The 21,869-nt window shown below is 43.4% G+C and overlaps 1 protein-coding gene across 1 annotated transcript in view; it reads left to right on the top strand.

Moving 5' to 3' along the window:
- LOC141154193 (keratin, type I cytoskeletal 18-like) overlaps window positions 1-21,869 on the top strand; it is an 86,153-nt gene that overhangs the window by 6,620 nt on the left and 57,664 nt on the right. The window contains exons 2-3 of the mRNA XM_073639741.1: window positions 12,063-12,397; window positions 21,588-21,670. Coding sequence (XP_073495842.1) covers window positions 12,080-12,397; window positions 21,588-21,670 — 401 coding nt within the window. The 5' untranslated portion in view covers window positions 12,063-12,079. The remainder of the gene's footprint in view (window positions 1-12,062; window positions 12,398-21,587; window positions 21,671-21,869) is intronic.

Consider the following 21,869-nt stretch of genomic DNA (forward strand, 5'->3'; position numbering starts at 1 on the left):
GGGGGAGATTTATCAAACACTAAGTTGCAGCCGCCTGTCTGGATCATCCTCCAATATCCCATGACTTAGACGTGGACGATAAGCTTTCCACCCAATAGATTTCAGGATTCGCATGATAGAAGCTCGTGAAATTCCCAATTCCAAAGAGGCTCTTCTGTGGACTTTTTTGGACTCTGAAAAAATGTTTCAGCAACAAGTTGTTTATTATCTTCTGTACAGACTGTTTTGGGTCGAGCAGTTTTTGGAGCATTAAGGATTGAGCCAGTGGCATTGAATTTGTCACGGATGCGGTAAATGGTTTGTCTCTTTGGGGCTTGAGTACAAAATGTTTCATCCCAATTTGCTCTAACGGTTTCAGCATTTTGAGATTTCCAATACTCTGTTAAAATCCATTTTCTTTGATCGATAATTTAAATTATTTGCCATTATGTGTTATCTGAATTATCTGAAAAGAAAACTGATTTGGGGGAGATCTATCTGTGAAAACTAGATCTGTGAAACTGGCTCAGTTGCCCTTAGCAACCAATCAGATATCACCTTTCATTTTCCAAAGAGTCTGTGAGGAATGAAAAGTGGAATCTAATTGGTTGCTAAGGGCAACTGAGCCAGTTTCAGTTTACGCCATGTTTGATAAATCTCCCCCTTCATAACCTTATTGCACTTTCTGTCCACCTACTTTTGGACCACCCTGTATGTAATATATTACAATCCTGTAATATATGTCCCCCTCCAGGGTCCATCCTGGTATATATATCCAGCATTCTGGTATATATGTCCCCCATCCAGGGTCCATCCTGATATATATGTCTCACATCCTGGTATATATGTCCCCCATCCCGTGTCCATCCTGGTATATATATATCCCCCATTCTGGTATATATGTCCCTCATCCTAGGCCCATCCTGGTATATATGTCTCCCATCCTGGTATTTATGTCCCCCATCCAGGGTCTATCCTGGTATATATATCCCCCATCCTAGTATATATGTCCCCCTTCCATGGTCCATCCTGGTATATATGGCGCCCATCCAAGGCACATCCTGTAATAATGTAATAACCATCCGGGGTTCATCCTGGTATATAAGTCCCCCATCCAGGTATATATGTCCCCCATCCAGGGTCCATCCTGGTATATAAGTCCCCCATCCAGGGTCCATCCTGGTATATATCCACCATCCTGGTATATATGTCCCCCATCCAGGGTCCATCCTGATATATATGTCTCACATCCTGGTATATATGTCCCCCATCCAGTGACCATCCTGGTATATATATATATATATATATATATATATATATATCCCATTCTGGTATATATGTCCCTCATCCTAGGCCCATCCTGGTATATATGTCTCCCATCCTGGTATTTATGTCCCCCATCCAGGGTCTATCCTGGTATATATATCCCCCATCCTAGTATATATGTTCCCCTTCCATGGTCCATCCTGGTATATATGTCCCCCATCCAGGGTCCATCCTGGTATATATGTCCCCCATCCAGGGTCCATCCTGGTATACAGTATATGTCCCCCATTCTAGGCCCATCCTGGTATATGGAAGATCAATTTTCCTCTTTACTCTCCAAATCACACCTCACCACCTGTGAACTTGACCCAATCCCGTCCCACCTCATCCCCAACCTTACCACTACCTTCATGCCAACCCTAACCCACCTTTTCAACCTTTCACTAACAACTGGTGCCTTCCCCTCATGCTTCAAACATGCCTCAATCACACCCATCCTCAAAAAGCCCTCCCTTGACCCATCCTCTCTGACAAGCTACCGCCCCATATCACTTCTCCCCTATGCCTCAAAACTACTGGAACAACATGTCCACTTTGAACTGCCCTCCCATCTCTCATCCTGTTCTTTGACCACCTCCAATCTGGCTTCCGCCTGCACCATTGTATTGAAACTGCCCTGACTAAAGTCACCAATGACCTACTAACCGCCAAATCAAAGCGACACTACTCTGTCCTCCTCCTCCTGGACCTGTCATCTGCCTTCAATACAGTGGACCATTCCCTGTTACTACAGACTGTCTCATCTCTTGGCATCATAGACTTGGCCCTATCTTGGATCTTCTCATACCTAACAGACAGGACATTTAGTGTCTCCCACTCACACACCACCCCCTCATCTCGCCCCCTATCTGTCGGTGTCCCACAAGGTTCAGTTCTAGGACCCCTGCTCTTCTCCATCTACACCTTCGGCCTGGGACAGCTCATAGAGTCTCATGGCTTTCAGTATCACCTCTATGCTGATGAAACACAGATCTACCTCTCTGGACCTGATATCAACACCTTACTAACCAGAATCCCACAATGTCTGTCCGCTATTTCATCCTTCTTCTCTGCTAGATTTCTAAAACTTAACATGGATAAAACTGAATTCATCATCTTTCCACCATCTCATTTATCCCCCCCCACCTGACCTATCTATCAACGTCAATGGCTGTTTACTCTCCCCAGTCCTGCAAGCTCGCTGCCTTGGAGTAACCCTGGACTCTGATCTCTCCATCAAACCACATATCCAAGCCCTTTCCACTTCCTGCTGACTCCAACTCAAAAATATCTCCCGGATCCGCACATTCCTCAACCACGAATCTGCAAAAACACTAGTGCACACCCTCATCATCTCCCGCCTCGACTACTGCAACCTCCTGTTCTGTGGCCTCCCTTCCAACACTCTTGCACCCCTCCAATCTATCCTAAACTCTGCTGCCCGACTAATCCACCTGCCCCCCCTCTATTCCCCGGCCTCTCCTCTCTGTCAATCCCTTCACTGGCTCCCTATTACCCAGAGACTTCAGTTCAAAACTCTAACCACGGCATACAAAGCCATCCACAACCTGTCTCCTCCATATATCTGTGACCTAGTCTCCCGGTACATACCTGTCCGCAACCTCCAATCCTCACAAGATCTCCTGCTCTACTCCCCTCATCTCTTCTTCCCACAATCGCATACAAGATTTCTCCCATGCATCCCCCCTACCCTGGAACTCTCTACCCCAACATTTCAGACTCTCGCCTACCGTGGAAACCTTCAAAAGGAACCTGAAGACCCACCTCTTCCGACAAGCCTACAACCTGCAGTAACCATCGCTCCACCATACCACTGCACGACTAGCTCTGCTCCCACCTACTGTATCCACACCCATTCCTTGCAGACTGTGAGCCCTCGCGGGCAGGGTCCTCACTCCTCATGTACCAGTCACCATCACTTTTTGCTCAAGATTATTGTAATTGTTTTTGTATGTACTGTATATCCCTTTTTCACATGTAAAGCTCCATGGAATAAATGGCGCTATAACAATAAATAATAATAATATATATATCCCCCATCCTGGTATATATGTCCCCCATCCAGGGTCTATCCTGGTATATATATCCCCCATCCTGGTATATATGTCCCCCTTCCATGGTTCATCCTGGTATATATGTCCCCCACCCTGGTATATATGTCCCCCATCCGGGGTTCATCCTGGTATATATGTCATCCATCCAGAGTCCATCCTGTTATACTGTATATGTCCCCCATCCTGGTATTTCTGTCCCACATCCAGAGTCCATCCTAGTATATATGTACCCCATCCTGGTATATATGTCCTTCATCCTGGGCCCATCCTGGTATATATCCTCCACCCTGGTATATATGTCCCTCATCTGGGTCCATCCTGGTATATATGTCCCCCATCCGGGTTCATCCTGGTATATATGTCCCCCATCCAGGGCACATCCTGTTATGATGTAATAACTATCCAAGGTTCATCCTGGTATAAATGTCCCCCACCCTGGTATATATGTCCCCCATCTGGGGTTAATCCTTGTATATATGTCATCCATCCAGGGTCCATCCTGGTATATACAGTGGGTATGGAAAGAATTCCGACCCCTTTAAATTTTTCACTTTTTGTTTCATTGCAGCCATTTGGTAAATTCTAAAAAGTTCATTTTTTTCTCATTAAAGTACACTCTGCACCCTATCTTGACTGAAAAAAAAACAGAAATGTAGAAATTTTTGCAAATTTATTAAAAAAGAAAAACTGAAATATCACAGCCATTTTCAGGTTTCTCCTGAGATGCTCAATTGGGTTCAGGTCAGGGCTCTAGCTGGGCCAGTCAAGAATGGTCACAGAGTTGTTCTGAAGCCACTCCTTTGTTATTTTAGCTGTGTGCTTAGGGTCATTGTCTTGTTGGAAGGTGAACCTTTGGCCAAGTCTGAGGTCCAGAGCACTCTGGAAGAGGTTTTCATCCACAATATCTCTGTACTTGGCCGCATTCATGTTTCCTTCAATTGCAACCAGTCATCCTGTCCCTGCAGCTGAAAAACACCCCCATAGTATGATGCTGCCACCAGCATGTTTCACTGTTGGGATTGTATTGGGCAGGTGATGAGCAGTTCCTGGTTTCTCCACACATACCGCTTAGAATTATTTCCAAAAAGTTCTATCTTCGTCTCATCAGACCAGAGAATCTTATTTCTCATAGTCTGGGAGGGCTGCAGTGATAGTTGACTTTATGGAACTTTCTCCCATCTCCCTACTGCATCTCTGGAGCTCAGCCACAGTGATATTGGGGTTCTTCTTTACCTCTCTCACCAAGGCTCTTCTCCACCGATTGCTCAGTTTGGCTGGATGGCCATGTCTAGGAAGACTTCTGGTGGTCCCAAATGTCTTCCATTTAAGGATTATGGAGGCCACTGTGCTCTTAGGAACCTTGAGTAATGCAGAAATTCTTTTGTAACTTGGCCAGATCTGTGCCTTGCCACAATTCTGTCTCTGGGCTCCTTGGACAGTTTCTTTGAGCTCATGATTCTCATTTGGTCTGACATGCACTGTGAGCTGTGAGGTCTTATATAGACAGGTGTGTGCCTTTCCAAATCAAGTCCTATCAGTTTAATTAAACACAGCTGGACTCCAATGAAGGAGTAGAACCATCTCAAGGAGGATCACAAGGAAATGGACAGCATGTGACTTAAATATGAGTGTCTGAGCAAAGAGTCTGAATACTTACTGTATATTCAGTCAACCCAATATTTCCCAATCCTTTATTGTGGAAGTTGATGCATCGGAAGTGGGGGTTGGGGCTGTGCTGTCTCAGGGTTCGTCCCCTTGTAAATGGCGTCCATGCGCTTTCTTTTCTAAGAAATTATTTTCGGCTGAGAGAAATTATGACATGGGTAATAGGGAGCTTTTGGCAATTAAGTTGGCATGGTGACATTGGCTGGAGGAGGCTGTCCATCTGTCCATCCTATTACTGTTATTACTGACCATAAGAACCTGTGATATCTTCAATCGGCTAAACGTCTCAACTCTAGGCAAGTTAGATGGTCTCTGTTTTTTACTAGGTTCAATTTTGTTGTCACTTTCCGTTGTAATGCAGCGACTTGCAGCATTACTATAATGGTCCAGGGGGTGTGTTTTGCCTGACCATGTACCTCTCCCTCAGGTGACTGATCACATGACTGTGACATCAGCACAGGTCCTGTGTGCATTGGAAGATATATAAACCCTGGTAGTTTGAAACAGGGAGAGATTGTGAGAGGCCTAGTGTGAGGCCTCATGAGGCCTAGTGAAGCCTGGTGAAGCCTGAAAGGCAGAGTCTGGTTCCTTATGTGTAAGCGATGCCAGTAGCCTTGGAGGGCAAGAGGCTTGGAAGGCAGAGACTGGATGTTACGTGAGACATCATACCAGTAGCCTTTGAAGGTACGAGGGCTGGAGACCCCCATCTGGGAGGCCGTAAAGCCACAGTTGTGGCAGAACAAATCTGACTGAAGCAGCTAAAACCTGGCAAAGGTAAAACACTGCATTATATGGATGTTGACTAGTGATTTTGCTGAAGGCTGTAACTAGAGCCACATGGGCATGTATGCCACTGGAGAGGCTCTTGGAAGTTGTGTGTGTAAAACATGCCGGTGAACCACTGAGATGGACTATGTTTATGAGCAGTTATGACTTATAATAAACTGCTGGATTGTGAAATACTGGAAAACGATGCATGTGTGCTTTAATTGACCCGGTGAAGCGAGTGTCCCCCAGCATGATGACTAGCGCTGCCTTACACCGTCCAGGGGTCAAAAATGTCAAGGCTGATGCTCTGTCCCGAAGCTTCCCTGGTAGCAGTGACCATGAGAACCCTGCCCCAATTTAGCAGAAGGGAGTAGTCATTTCGGCATTGTACCCTGAACTGGAGGGTGAGGTGTTGGAAGCCCAGGGGGACGTCCCTGCCTCCTGCCCTTCAGGAAGGTTATTTGTACCATCTAATCTGCACAGCAAAGTAATTAAGGAACATCACAACTCTGTGCTTGCTGGGCATCCAGGTAGTAAGGAAACTGCGGACCTCCTTTCTCATCGTTTTTGGTGGCTGGGGTTGCATCGGGATGTGATTGAACACGTAGCTGCTTGTAGTATTTGCACGCGTTCTAAAGTATCACATACCCATCCGTCTGGTACTCTTCTTCCACTACTGATTCCTACAAGGACATGGACACACTTGTCTGTGGATTTTATTACTGACCTAACGGTATCTGCAGGAAAACTGTGGTTTTGGTGGTAGTAGATGGGTTCAGTAAAATGGTTAATTTTGTCACATTACCGGCACTTCCGAATGCCAAGACACTTGCTCAGGTGTTTATAAATGAGATTGTGAAGCTTCACGGGGTTCCCTTCCATGTGGTGTCAGATAGGGGAACCCAGTTGGTTCCCCCAAGTTCTGGAAAGCATTCTGTTCTCGACTGGGGGTGCAGCTGTCCTTTTTCACTGCCTTCCATCCTCAGTCGAATGGACAGATCGAGCGTGTCAATCAGAATTTGGAGACTTATCTCAGGTGTTTTATCTCTGAAAATCAGGAGGATTGGGCAGCCTACTTACCACTGGCAGAATTTGCTATGAATAATCATCGTCAAGAATCTACTGGCCGGTCACCGTTCTTTGGTGTATACGGGTTCCATCCACAGTTTGGTACTTTTAGTGGGAGAGGGGCTTCGAGAGTTCCTGAGGAGGAACGTTTTGCTTTGTCGCTCTCCTCGGTGTGGCAGGGCATTCTGAGTAATTTGAAGATAATGGGAGACAGGTACAAACTTAAGACTGGCAGGTCTGGGCCTGAATGTGAATGACTTCGTGTGGGTGTCTACCAGGAATATAAAGTTGAAGGTTCCTTCTTGGAAGCTCTGACCTAGATTTATTGGTCCATATAAAATAACCGCCGTCATAAACCCAGCAGCGTTTTGTCTTGAGCTATCTCAGGCCCTTAAGATCCACAATGTCTTTCACAGGTCTCTGCTCAAGAAATATGTTGAACCTCTTGAGTCCTCACCCTTACCGCCACCCACAATAATGGTTGATGGTAATCTGGAGTTTCAGATTTCGAGGATTGTAGATTCTCGTCTCCAATGTCACTCTCTACAATATTTGGTGCACTGGAAGGGCTATGGTCCAGAGTAAAGGATGTGGGTTTCTGCATCAGAGGTGAATGCCTCCAGGCTGGTTCGTTCATTCCACACCTTTTATCCTGAAAAACCTGGTCCTGAGTGTCTGGAGGCCACTTGTAGAAGGGGGGGTACTGTCACGGGTGTGTCAGATGTAACAGACAGTAGCTCTGCATCTGGCTTCAGAAGGTCACTGCATTTGGAATTGCATACACCTTCTTAATCCTTCTGACTTTTGAACCCAGCAGCAACCTCCCTCCTGCTCTGATTGACACACCTTTGTCTGGGTGTTTATAAACTCTCAGTCTGCTTCAGGGAGTCACTGGTGATATTCTCATTTTTCCCTTGTGAAGGCTTGGAGTTATAGCAGTCGGCTAGCTTCCTCTCTGGTGCCCTTGGAGGACCTTTGGTGTTATCTCTCTGCTGTCTGCTCAAGCCAAGTTTTCCCCCTTTGTTTATCTCTCTTGTTGTCTTAAGTTTTTAGTGGGGCCTGACCAGTGCTCACCACCCCTCCCTATCTAAGGCCTTGCTCTAGGGATGGATATACAGGGCTTAGGTTTCCTGCTCACGATTGGTGTGGCACCAATAAAGGGACGGTAGGGTAGGCAGGGTGTTATTAGATATGCCTAGGGGTCGCCACTCCCCCTTTCCCTAGTGTCTGGGCTTCCTTCCCCTCATCCCTTCGTGTTACACTTAGTCTTTCCCACACTGTGTGTGACAGGGAGGAGTTGAGCTGTGACATCTATTGTTATCGGTGGATCCTGTGTTATTTATTACATGAACGGTGTTATCTGTCATTATTATCCTGCCTGTAGTGAAAATTAGAATGCTCAAGACATACTTAAAATACTATCTGGTCCTTAGAAGATCTTACAATGAGGCAAATGCAACCACACATGAACAATAGCACCTGACAAATTACACCATTTAACAAAAACTAGACCAAAATGCAGACGCAATGTGTTAAAAAATATTTACACCCCATGAATTGGTAGCTTGTAGAATCACCTTCAGTAGCAAAAACTTGAAGCAATTGTTTTCTTTTTGACTTTATCAATCTCGTTCTGGAGAAATTTTGGTCCAGTCCTCTTTACAACTGTTACTCACCTGTCCTGGTTACAGTGCCAGTCAGCGCACCTTCCCTCTGATGCAGCCGTCTCTCTCTACTCTCGGGCCTGTGGGGCTGCCACCTCTGACCTCATCACCCTAGGCTTCTCAGGTTGGCTCAGACGGCTTCCCGCTGCCTGAGTATTCAGGTAGTAGCGCACACTGCTGCCAAAGTGATCACACTTGCTGATGAATAATAAATCAAGGGACTGAATGGAAATGAGTGGTGCTGGCTGTATTATACTAGTTACTGACAGCAGCGATCAGAACTAGCTCTGTTTTCTGCTGTTTAACCCCTTATATGCTGCAGTCAATAATTTGCAGCAATATTTAAGTGGCGGGATCAGGGTAACTCGCCGATTTGGACACCCATTGGCCATTCAGCAATGTGATTAGGGTGATGCAGATGGGTTGCAGAGGCAATGCTTTGATTTTGCAATGTAACGAGCAATCAATCACCCCCCTGTTTTCCAAAAGGATTTTTCAAAGCAAGGAACCCCTTTAACTTTGGTGGCTTCAGCTATTCTGAGGCATAAAAAAAACTACAGAACTATTATTGAGATAAAGCAGAGCATATATCGGCAGGGGAGTGTCATGCAAGGTGTGGGAAAGACTTAGTGCAACACAAAGGGAAGAGGGAAAGGGAGCCCAGACTCTAGGGAAAGGGGGGAAGTGGAGACCTCCTAGGTTGATCTAGAGTCACCCTGTCTCCCCTAAGGTCCCTGTATTGACTCTTCACCAATTGCCGCACGTGTGCCTCACCCTGTCTTTCCCTGGCATATGGATAAGGGGAAGGGAGGAGATAAGCACTAGTCGATCTCCACTAAGCACTATAGACAACAGGGGTGGACAAGCAGGGGAAAATTGCTTAGCTTTAGATGAACTCCAGACAAATTCGCACACGTCCTCAAGCTCCAGAGAGGACGAAGTACTGCTCTTGCTAAAGCTTTCAGAAGTAGTAATGAATATCGCCGGCACCTCCCTCTGAAACACAGCAGGTATTCATACACCCAGGTAGAGTGTCAATTAGCCAGAGGGAGGTAGCCGCTGGGTCCTAGAAACAGCCTCTAAAAAGATGTCTGTAATGCCAAACGTAGAGATCTCCTGCAACCAACTGCAGGGCGAATGTCTATCACCCCTCACACACCCGTGACAGGGAGATTCCTTCAAACATGACACCAGGCAAAGGATGAACAATCTTTCTGGAAATGTTATTTTACAAAAAGATTGTTCTTGGATTAGTGACTGTTGGAAGAAAATTTTAAACATGGCTGACTTTGGGTCTTTTTATTTAGTGCTGATTTTTATGGACTTTACAAGGGGGCGTTGATCTCAGGTTCCTTAGGGGGCGTGTCTTTAGGCTGCTCTGCATGATCATCCTGTGAGCCACGCCCCCTTTTTGAAGACCAAAAATAGCACTAAATAAAAAGGCTCATATTTCTGGGACTGTATGGCGGATTTAAAAAAAAAAATAAAAACTGAATACTCAGGGGAGCAGTGGGAATAAAATACATGGAAAAACTAGCAATTTTTAACATGATGACAGGACCCCTTTAAGTGCTAAATGATAATACTTTGGAGGGGTTTGGCCATTCCAGAAGTGGATGTAAATTCTCATCTTTGCCACAAAGTGTGTCAGTGAGCTAAATGCTAAATTTTTAGTTTCATGCTTTTGTCTTCATCAACAAAAGATGGAGTTTTATTACTGGAAGCAGCAATATAAATGCATACAGGATTCTTTAGGGGAAGCTTATTCATATGGATACGCAAGTAACCACAGTGACATCCTATGGTAAGACCAAAATGTCATATAAACTGACTGTGCGTGGGGGAACAATGAGGAAAATGGTCACAAAACGGACAACTGAGCTGGTGAATACAGCCGGTGAAAAACTAGTATTCTTACTTGACAAGCTGCCATCGAACAATGGACTCAAGGCTATAGATAAGAATAGAGGTCAGGAACGGTGATATGTACTACCTTGGTAACAGGAGATTCATGTTGTAGTCATGTGTAGCAATAATGTATTATTGTGTACTGACTCGGAGCCACTCTGTACAGCGCTATGGAATATGTTAGCACTATAAGCAAAAGGATATAAATAACAAAATCATTTTAAGTTAAAGAATATGGACAACTTTGGGGCAATTTTTTTTTATTCATTTTTTTACTTTAGATACATATATTTTGGGCTAAAATTCATTTTTGCAATTGGGTTTAATTAAAAAGTTGGCAACTTTTGGCTTTTACAGGCTTTTTGTTTCTTGATACATTGTCGGCTGCAGAATAAGTTACCTGAGAATCAGTGGTGTAACTTGAAACTCGTTAGCCCCAATGCAAAATCTCCAACAGGGCCCCCAACTATAGCAGGTCTTCAATATTAATAGTCTTTTCATATGGGCCAAAGTGCCCCCCCTAGGCTCCGGGGCCCCAATGCGATTCCAACCCCTGCACCTATTACAGTAACACCATGCTGAAAATTTGTTGGTGAGCTCCTTCTGACCGGAAGTTTGTAACTATTGTATGTCTGTTTCTGAGCTCCTCTGTGTTGATTTATGACCACATCAAAGTTCAGCTGAAATCATAAATAAGTATTTAAATTGGAAATTTATTTTCCTGATTTAAATGTTGGCAAGGTCATGGTTTCAATAAAGTAACACATTAGTTTCAATATGAAATATATGGTATAAGGGGTTGTCCACCTTTGGAGATATTTTGTTGTACTTAAATGCATGTAACTGGGGGCTAAAAAATTATTTTTGCAATAGGGTTTCATCAAAATTTTTGCACCGTTTGCCTTCAATAGCCTCTGTGTTACACTGTCTATTGCTGGTTGCAGAGTGAGTTAACTGAGAATCCATTAGTCAGTTTGTAAATCTTTCATTTCATCAGCTGATTTATGACCATAGACCACATCAAAGTTGAAACACAAACAACCTATATAAAAGCCAAACGGTGCAACATTATTATTGACACCGAATTACTAAAATTATTTTTAGCCTCAAATACATGCATTTAGGTAAAAAAAAAGAAAAATCTCAAAGATGGACGACTAATCCATTATTCATATTAGCATGACTAGCAGACTGAACTAAACATGTTTTAAAAAAATGTATTTGGCGCCAGTTAACATCGATGGGGTGGAGGTCTCCGGGGCTAGGGACGATCACCAGTTCTTGGAATAAGGTGACTAATGCAAAACTATGAACAAAACCACAGACACAAAACTATTACGGAATAGCCATTAGTTTTATTGGGTGATTTTATGATTTAGTTATAAATTATGATTAAGATCAAATGAACTTTCAAAGAAGGTCTTTGTCTGAGATCCTGAACTTTACAATCTGTAACCAATACTGAAGGGGATTTGATGCTTTTTTGAAGGCGTTGACTCATTGTTCTGAGAACCAATGTCTGGGACCACAAACTTGGAATTCCCCAGAAGCCTCGTTAAATCCTTACTGTGTGCCTTGCATCATCTATTCATATGTTTCACTTTTACTCATTGCTCTTTTGATTATTCAGAGTTCATACAAGCTCTTATGGCCACCCTGTGTTCTCTGCGCGGAAGTCCCTCCAAGCTTCGGACCTCCTCAGCCAACGTCACTTACAATGGAAGACCTTGGCTTGACTCTCCAATTCACGTTCTCAGTTCTTCACTCGCTGCTCATGGATCAAATGAGAAGGAGATGATGCAGAACCTCAACAATCGACTGGCCAGTTACTTGGAGAAGGTCAATGCCCTGGAAAAGTCAAATAAACAATTGGAAATCCAGATCCGAGAGAAATTATCAGAAGGTGCCGCAGTGAAGAAAGACTACAGCGATTACTTCACTCTGATTAATACCCTCAAAAAGCAGGTAAGACATGAAGAAGCCTAACTGTGATGTACATAATATCAGCGAACGCCATGACAGAACCTGAACGGACCCCATTATAGTCAATGTTGACAGATCCGGCACATCGTCATTTTTCCCCCCTATCATGGAACAAAAAACTAGAAATGTTTAGTGCAAGTGCAGATGTGAACCCAGCCTTGCCATTCACAGCTTTTTTTTTTACAAAATCCATCTTTTTCTGAAAAATACCTTTATACATCATAAAAAAATATACATTTTACTCTAATAGCTCCTTCGAGACAGTGCCTTAAAGGGCTTTTATGGTCTTGTCAAACCTGTGTCCACAGGTGCAGTATATGTTAGAAAAAAAAAAAAAAGCGCCTAAAGCACCCTCCCCGGGTCCACCACTGCCGCTGCTCCCAGTGTCTATTACCTGCAGCGCTGACGTCATGTCGATAGTGCCAATCAGTGAGCTTAGCATCTTGTGTCGTTAACTCAGGCAGAACCGCTGAGCTCACTGATCGGCTGCAGCCCTACCGATGTGACGTCAGTGCTGCAGACAATGACAGACACCGGGAGTAGCTGGGAAGACTCAGAGCTGGACCCAGGAACAGTGAGTAAGGTGCAGGTTGTTTGGTTTTTCAAACAAACTGTTTCCGAAACCAATAAACCCCTTTAAAATAAATCAGCACCACGTCATTTTTAGATCTAACATTTTGCGCTTATTAACATATTTCTCCATTTTTTTACATTGACATATAGCAGAAAAATAACATTAGCTACCTGCAATCACCACTAGGGGGACGTAGGAGAGCTCTGCGTACTATGTTATTATTGAGATTTATGCACACACTGTATGCAATAAGCTCCTTAGCTCCCTCTAGTGGTTGCTGCAGGCAGCCCGACTGTTGTCTATTAAATGTCTCTATGCATAGAATTATGAACTAGAATGAAAAAAACGCCCGAACCATATAAAGATATGTTAAACAATATTTAACCTGTTTAGAAAATAGTAATTAAATGGCATTCAAGGTTGGACATTCATTTACGCCCTACTGGACTGTCTACCATCACATTGCATTTACATGGTGCATTAATATTGGCCTTCTTCTTGGTGTAGGAATGACTGAAACCTCTATACCCTCTATAGCTGCTCCCCTGCATATCCATAGACATCTCAAATCAACCTTAAACATGAACAAAACAAAGATCAAGGTCTGGAAGCAAATATTTGACAGAAAACCTTTTTTTATACAATGGAAATACTCCTACACCCCTGGGTTACTAAGTTACTAAGTTATGAATCATTTGTATCTCTGTTTACTGAGGACAGTGTGTATTAATAGAAAGAGGTGCAGATCTGTCCACTATACTATATCCCACAGTGTAGGTTCCACGCCTGGTTTTATCTTACAAATACTGATGCAGAAAACTGACCAGGATACTGCGGTGTGAATGTGGTTGAAGCTTCGCTTCTAAATTTTAGTGTTTCTTTTCCATACAGAATAAAATAAAATAATGTCTGACTCCTCTGACTCTTTAGATTACAAATATTAGACGTCTGCTCCATTCCACTGTTACAGTGTCATTATTTTATGTGACAGAATGTATTCGCCATGGTCAGACTTTAGCTGACAAGGAGGCACAGCGTCACTCTGTACCTCTCCCGGCCCATTAGTTTCCTGCAATTTACTACTTTATGGTATGTTTGCATTAACAGCGACAGGTGTGTTTACCTACTTTTCTATGTCAAGACTATACCTAAAGTGTACACAAAATATCCAATTGGTCCTATGGACGTTCATGAAGGTGCAAAACTAAATATATACAGTACTGTGCAAAAGTTTTTGGCAGGTGTGGAAAAAATGCTGCAAAGTAAGAATGCTCTCAAAAATAAAAGTGATAATAGTTTATTTTTTTTTTTATCAAATAGCAAAATGCAAAGTGAAAGAACAAAAGAGAAAAGTAAATCAGATCAATATTTGGTGTGACCGTCCTTTGCCTTCAAAACAGCATCAATTCTTCTAGGTATTTTGTAGGATTATAGTCAGGTGTATGAGTAACCAGTTATACCAAATGAGTGATAATGAGCGTCATTTTCATATGTAGGTTGAAACATTAACTGAAACAGAAACAGCTGTGTAGGAGGCTTAAAACTGGGTGAGTAACAGCCAGACACAGCTCTATGGGTGAGGTTGTAGAAGACGGTTTCACAGTTAAGACACAAGGTAGTTATACTGCATCAGCAAGGCCCCTCTAAGCAAAAATTTCAAAGCAGTTTTCAGTTTTAGCTCCTTTGAAGATGCTGCAGTAAATGGGCAGTGTTCAGGAGCATAGACCCAGTGGTCAGCCAAGGAAAATGAGTGCAGTTGATGAAAGACACATCATGCTTACTTCCCTTTGAAATGGGAAGATGTCCAGCAGTGTCATTAGCTCAGAACTGGCAGTAATCAGCGGGACCCAGCTCCCCCCATCTACTGATCCAAGAAGTTTCGCCAGAAGTGGTCTTTTTGGAAGAATTGCGGCCAAAAGCTATCTTCCACATGGAAACAAGGCCAAGAGGCTCAACTATGCATGAAAACATAGGAACTGGGGTGCGGAAAAATTGCAGTAGGTGATGTGGCTGATGAGTCAAAAGACGGACAGACCGTGAGGCAGAGAAGTCAGATGTTCTGGGGTCAGTACCAAGAGAGAACGTAGAAACCCAAAGGAAAAGACAAAGACGTAAGTCAGGTCACGGTCTGGGGTCAAAATATCAGGAGATAGCGGATCAACGCAAAAGGACAAGACTAAGGGATAATCAGAATACGGTGCAAGGGTCAGGCAGAGAAAGATCAGAATTCAGAACAACAGAATCAGGCAAACACTCACCAGGAAGCACAAAATACATCTGGCAGGGATCAGAGGCCAACAACTCAGTTAAATAGCTTAGACAATCTCCAGAACAGAGAATACCTGGAGAAAGTCCTGCACCTCCCAGTCCCAGATTTGACAGTGAACCTGTCAATCCCAGAACCAACAGCTCAGCACGCCCATCACAAGATTGGACAGTCGATCTGTCAATCAAAACACTGACAGCTCGGCATGACCCAGTTTCCTTAGGACAGCAAAACAATCACTCACTGAGCAGGGGAATCGTGACAGTTTGGCTATAACAGAAAGTAGTTATTACGATACTGGTGTACAGTCATGGCCAAAAGTATTGAGAATGACACCAAAATTATATTTTCACATGATCTGCTGGCCTCTGGTTTTTATTAGTGTTTGCCTGATGTTTATATCACATACAGAAATATAATTGCAATCATATTATGAGTACCAATAGGTTATATTGACAGTTAGAATGAGTTAATGCAGCAAGTCAATATTTGCAGTGTTGCCCCTTCTTCTTCAAGACCTCTGTAATTCTCCCTGGCATGCTCTCAATCAACTTTTGGACCAAATCCTGACTGATAGCAGTCCATTCTTGCATAATCAATGCTTGCATTTTGCCAGAATTTGTTGGTTTTTGTTTGTCCACCCGTCTCTTGATGATTGACCACAAGTTCTCAATGGGATTAAGATCTGGGTAGTTTCCAGGCCATGGACCCAAAATCTCTATGTTTTGTTCCATGAGCCATTTAGTTATCACCTTTGCTTTATGGCAAGGTGCTCCATCATGCTGGAAAAGGCATTGTTGGGCGCCAAACTGCTCTTGGACGGTTGGGAGAAGTTGCTCTTGGAGGACATTCTAGTACCATTCTTTATTCATGGCTGTGTTTTTAGGCAAGACTGTGAGTGAACCGACTCCCTTGGCTGAGAAGCAACCCCACACATGAATGGTTTCAGGATGCTTTACAGTTGGCATGAGACAAGACTGGTGGTAGCGCTCACCTCTTCTTCTCCGAATAAGCTGTTTTCCTGATGTCCCAAACAATCGAAAAGGGGATTCATCAGAGAAAATGACTTTGCCCCAGTCCTTAGTAGTCCACTCCCTGTACCTTTTGCAGAATATCAGTCGGTCCCTGATGTTTTTTCTGGAGAGAAGTGGCTTCTTTGCTGACCTCCTTGAAACCAGCCCTTGCTCAAAGAGTCTCCGCCTCACAGTGCGTGCAGAAACACTCACACCAGCCTGCTGCCATTCCTGAGCAAGCTCGGCACTGCTGGTAGTCCGATCCCGCAGCTGAAACAGTTTTAAGATACGGTCCTGGCGCTTGCTGGTCTTTCTTGGGCGCACTGGAGCCTTTTTGACAACAATGGAAGCTCTCTCCTTGAAGTTCTTGATGATGCGATAGATTGTTGACTGAGGTGCAATCTTTGTAGCTGCGATACTCTTCCCTGTTAGGCCATTTTTGTGCAGTGCAATGATGGCTTCACGTGTTTCTTTAGAGATAACCATGGTTAACTGAAGAGAAACAATGATACCAAGAACCAGCCTCCTTATAAAGTGTCCAGTGATGTCATTCTTACTTAATCATGACTGATTGATCGCCAGCCCTGTCCTCATCAACACCCACACCTGTGTTAATGGATCAATCACTAAAACGATGTTAGCTGCTCCTTTTAAGGCAGGACTGCAATGATGTTGAAATGTGTTTTGGGGGTTAAAGTTCATTTTCTGGGCAAATATTGAATTTGCAAGTACAGTAATTGCTGTTAAGCTGATCACTCTTTGACATTCAGGAGTATATGCAAATTGCCATTACAAAAAAATGAAGCAGTAAACTTTGGAAAAATTACTATTTGTCTCATTCTCAATACTTTTGGCCATGACTGTACTACTGCTGGAAACCAGTGGCCAAAGGAGCAGGAACAGCAAGCAGTAGTAGAAGTCCTTGGAGTTAGCAAAACGAGTTGTAGGAAACAATCCGTAGATAGGTGAGAACAGTCTGAGTAAGAATGTTCAGGAGCTGGAGACTGGAGCTAGACTAACAGCTAGACATAATACTCAAGCAATGAGTGAGAGATCCATGCGGCTTTAAGTAGGCCCAAACAGGAAACAAGATGGATCCCACAGGTTCAGAATCTGCCATCTTAGGGATTGCAACACAATTATTAAGGTGAACAATAGCAGCCATTAGTGGTCAAACTGTAGAAGGACAACAGGAATTCTGACAGTAGTTTGTTTGCTGAAGGGCTGGAGAGTGGCACAATAATGAGAGTCTGCAGGCAGCAGTGACGCTCAGTGGAGGGTCCTTGCAAGTTTGGGGCTGCATTTAAGCAAATTGAGTTATGTCATTTGGAAAGCATTAAAGGGCAAACTACTACTAGGACAACCCGTTCTCACTCTGAATGTTTGCCCCGGTTAAAATAAAAACACTTGTACAAACCTTGCGTGCCGGCACCGTTCCAATGGTTTCGACACTCACATTCCCAGGGCTCACGTGTAGTTGTTACGTCATGTGAGCCCTTCGCCCAATCAGCACTGGCGTCACTGTCCCTGCATTCGTACGTATACGTAATCAAGAGGGAGTGAGCAGCCATCATGCAGTACCTTCAGGGAAGCATCTGATTGGCTCCAAATTAATTCTGCAGCAGAACAACGACAAATACAGCCAATGTTAAGAACCATCTTCAGCATGAAGAAGAACAATGAGTCCTGGAAATGATGATCCGGCCCCCACAGAGCCCTGATCTCACATCATCCAGTCTGTCTGGGATCACACGAAGAGACAGAAGGATTTGCACAAGTGATATCCACAGAAGATCTGGGGTCAGTTCTCCAAGGTGTTTGGAACAACCTCCCTGCTGAGTTACTTCATAAACTTTGGGTAAGTATACATAGAAGAATGGAAACTTTGATGCAGTTCTGATGGCTTAGTCCCACCAAATATTGATGTGATTAAGATTCCTTCTTTGTTCATTCATTTTGCATTTTGTTAATTAATGGAAAAAAAAACGAACACTTCTATTTTTGAAAGCATTCTTACTTTGTGGCATTTTTTTCAAAATCGACTAAAAGTTTTGCATAGTACTATATCTCCTGGCAATTACCTAGTGCCCAAAATTGTAGAAATAGTACTCTCAACACCTACTGTATATGAAGGAGTCGTTTCCACATTCATGCCAATGTAAACAGTGCCACAAAATGCGAAACACTTTAGCGGTAAAATGTGTCACTTTTCATGTCAAATTTAGAAAATGGCTAAATAAATGGCCAGAGTCTCCAAGGAAATATAGTGTTGTCACATCGGTTGGGAAGAGTCAATGAAAATAGCAAAGATTTGGGTGAAAACACTTAATACAATAAAATAGGTCAGTCCTAGTAATTGTGCGTCAATGTATATCTGTCTAATGGAGAGGAATAATGTGATGAGCTAATGGCCTTTATTAAATCTCTTTACTTCTGACCATTTAAAACAGAGTCTCTCAAACTTTTTCTACTCATTGTCACGGTTCCACCTCTCAGTGTGTCTGGGCTGCAGTTACTGACAGCTCAGCCGTCCACTCTTGTACAGGGGCGTGCTGAAGCTGTTAGTACTATAGTGTATTGATTGACAGCTCGGCTGTCCAATCTGAGACTGAGAGGTGCTGGCTATCTCCTGGTGTTCCCTTTCCTAGGTGACTGCCCGGCTGCTTAACTGGGCTGTTACTCCCACTCGGCTTGTGTGAGGTTTGCTCTCTGTGCCTTGTGTTCTGTGTTTTGATCTTCTGATGCCTGACTTTGGACCTCGTTCTGACCATCCGTCTGTTTAACCCCTTCTGCTCTGATCCGCTATCCTCCTGGCTTTCTGATCTACGGAACGTTACCTGACTACACCTCTGCCTCTTCCCTCTGTTTATGACGTACCCTCCTGGCTTTTGACCTTGGATTCCTTGACTACCCTGTCTCAAGGCTTGGCCGTGAAAAGTGGCTCAGCGTCACAGTCGAGCCTCATCTCACCAGCTAATGAATGGTGATGCCAGGACTTTACCAGTGTACAAATGCTACCATGCAGTGCCCATATGAACTCTATAGCAGAGCCAAAGAAATGCCACCATGCAACAACTATATTATGCCCAAGAAAAATAAATTCTGTAGTGTGGATAACATATCTCCCCAGCAGCACCAAATTAATAACAATGTATAGTAACCAAGTGCCCCCGATAGTGCCCCAAAAAATACCACCTGTCAACAGAGCAAATACATGTGCTGTTTTTATGATGGAGCAGTTGTAGAGAACCCAAATTAAGGCTAAGTGCCCACGATGCAGAAATGCTGCGGAGCGTTTCTGCATCTCCCTGGCAGAAAAAACGCATGCGGATTGTACATGCAGATTGTACATGCGGATTGTACATGCGTTTTTTCTGCCAGGTAGAAGCGTTTGTGAAGCGTTCTTCACATGCATTTCTGCATGCGAGTTGTCAAGCGCTTTTCCAAGCGATTTTAGCATCACTTGGAAAAGTGCTTGACAACTTAATCATACTATATAAATCCATGCAACCGGCATGGTTTTATATAGTGTGACCAAGTTACGATGCTGCAAATGCAGCATCAATAATAATAAAAAAAAAGAATAAAAATGTTGAAAAATAAAAAAACACATTAAACTCACCTTCTGATGGCCCCCGGTCTCCTCTGGTGCGTCTGATGTCTTCGGCGGCTCGCGGTGCTCTAAAAAGGACCTTCCATGACGTCATTTAGTCATGTGACAGGTCAAGCGACCGCCGACATCAGCGGTCACGTGACCTGTCACATGGCTAAATGACGTCATGGAAGGTCCTTATACACCACTGCGAGCAGCCGAAGAGCCAGCAGCCGCCGGGAGCAGACAGGGGGTCATCAGAAGGTGAGTATATGTTTATTTTTTATTTTAATTCTTTTTTAACTACAGGTACTATGGTACCCGGGGCCGGAGGAGAGTCTCCTCTTCTCCAGACCCGGGTACCATCCGCGCATTGAATCGCATAACATCCGCATGCATACTTGTATGCATGTGGTTCAATGCAAGTCAATGGAGGCGATTTTGCCGCGATTCCGCAAAGTTAATGGTTGTGCTGCGTATTTTTCCGCAATGATAATCCACAGCGGAAATTTCCGCAGCATGTGCACAGCACAGGCGGATTATCATTGGGAAGCATAGCAGACAACTTAACATGCGTTTTTAATGCTTTTTCGCTGCGGAAATGCAGCCGCGGAAACGCATTAAATCCGCATTGTGGGCGCATAGCCTAAGAGTTACTTCTAGTAGAATATTAAAAAGGCAAAAACTTACAAAAGTCCTGTCCTTCCAAATTGAAGGTAGAAAAGTGCAGGAATGGACTGTATATGGTCAAAATGCCATCATGGAAGATGCCACCCGTGGCAAAGTGGCCACCTCATCCTATACATGGAGCCGCTCTTATTAATATTTATATCAGAGAATTCACTTAAGACATTTAGGTGAACATACCCCGCAGTGCATATTATTCTTATTTTCCATTATTTCTATGACATTTACATATTATGTGCGGCATTTACATATTACACAGTGTCCGTTCAGTTACTGTCGTCACCCCAGCATTATTCCTAATTTCATGAGAAGGCAGTGTGATAGGAGATGGAAAGAGTAAAAAATCGTTTTTTTACTAGTATGTAAAGTTATATTCATTTCTTCTATGTGATGCATTTTCTGCTCTGCGCTTTGGTTAGCTCAGGTTTCAATAATGGGGTCAGTGACAATACGAATCATACAAAAGAAATCAGGGGGTAAAATGTGTCCGGCAGCCCCTATCCGCATTGTTCTGGCCATAGGAAATCCAGAATTTGTTAAACCCGGATTATCATCTCTATAGAATTCTGTCCGTTCACAATATTTCTTTTTTTAAGAGGAAATGTTTTTAAAACCGTACCTGTCATTTCAGGGGACTTCTCAAAATAAGCTGTCACGTCTGAGTATATAAGAAATAACATTATATGATTTGTATCCTGTATTTTTCACCGGTTTTACCGCTCTGCAGACTCTATCTCTAATTTTCAGTTGTCTCTGAGCTGGTGAGTGGAGGCGAACTGCTATGATGTAACATGTTCAGGAACAGCAGCAGCTTTGAAAGATACAAACAAGAAGGATTTTAGCTGTTTTTCTGAGTCAATGATTAGGAGAGGAGGGGAGGAAAAAGGGTGGCTCATAGGTGGAGAAAGAAGCTTATTTCTCTGAGAAAATATATTACAAAGTGCGTTACATTTGACTATACTATTGATTTCTGAAAAGTTATTTTTTTTTAACTTAAGTGAACAATTATATGTAAAACTCTAAAAATCTTATACCTTTAGATTACAGATTCAGTCTCCGAGAATACAAAGCTCTTACTGGCTATTGATAACAGTAAACTGGCTGCAGATGACTTCAAGGAGAAGTAAGTATAAGAAATGGACAGAATATCTGAACGCTCATACCCGCAATCAGGGCTGGTTTTATTGAAATTGGGACCATGGACCACAGGCAAAAAAGCTCATAGTAGCCGCCAAAATACAACAATACTACCATATACAGCACCAAGACAATGGTGACATCTGTCAAGTCAGCAGTCTTCCCCATGATTGTGGAGCCTACTG

Source organism: Phyllobates terribilis, unplaced genomic scaffold (genome assembly GCF_046119375.1).
Source record: "Phyllobates terribilis strain yellow unplaced genomic scaffold, ASM4611937v1 Scaffold_7__3_contigs__length_470593459, whole genome shotgun sequence".
In the NCBI taxonomy this organism is placed as follows: Eukaryota; Metazoa; Chordata; class Amphibia; order Anura; family Dendrobatidae; genus Phyllobates; species Phyllobates terribilis.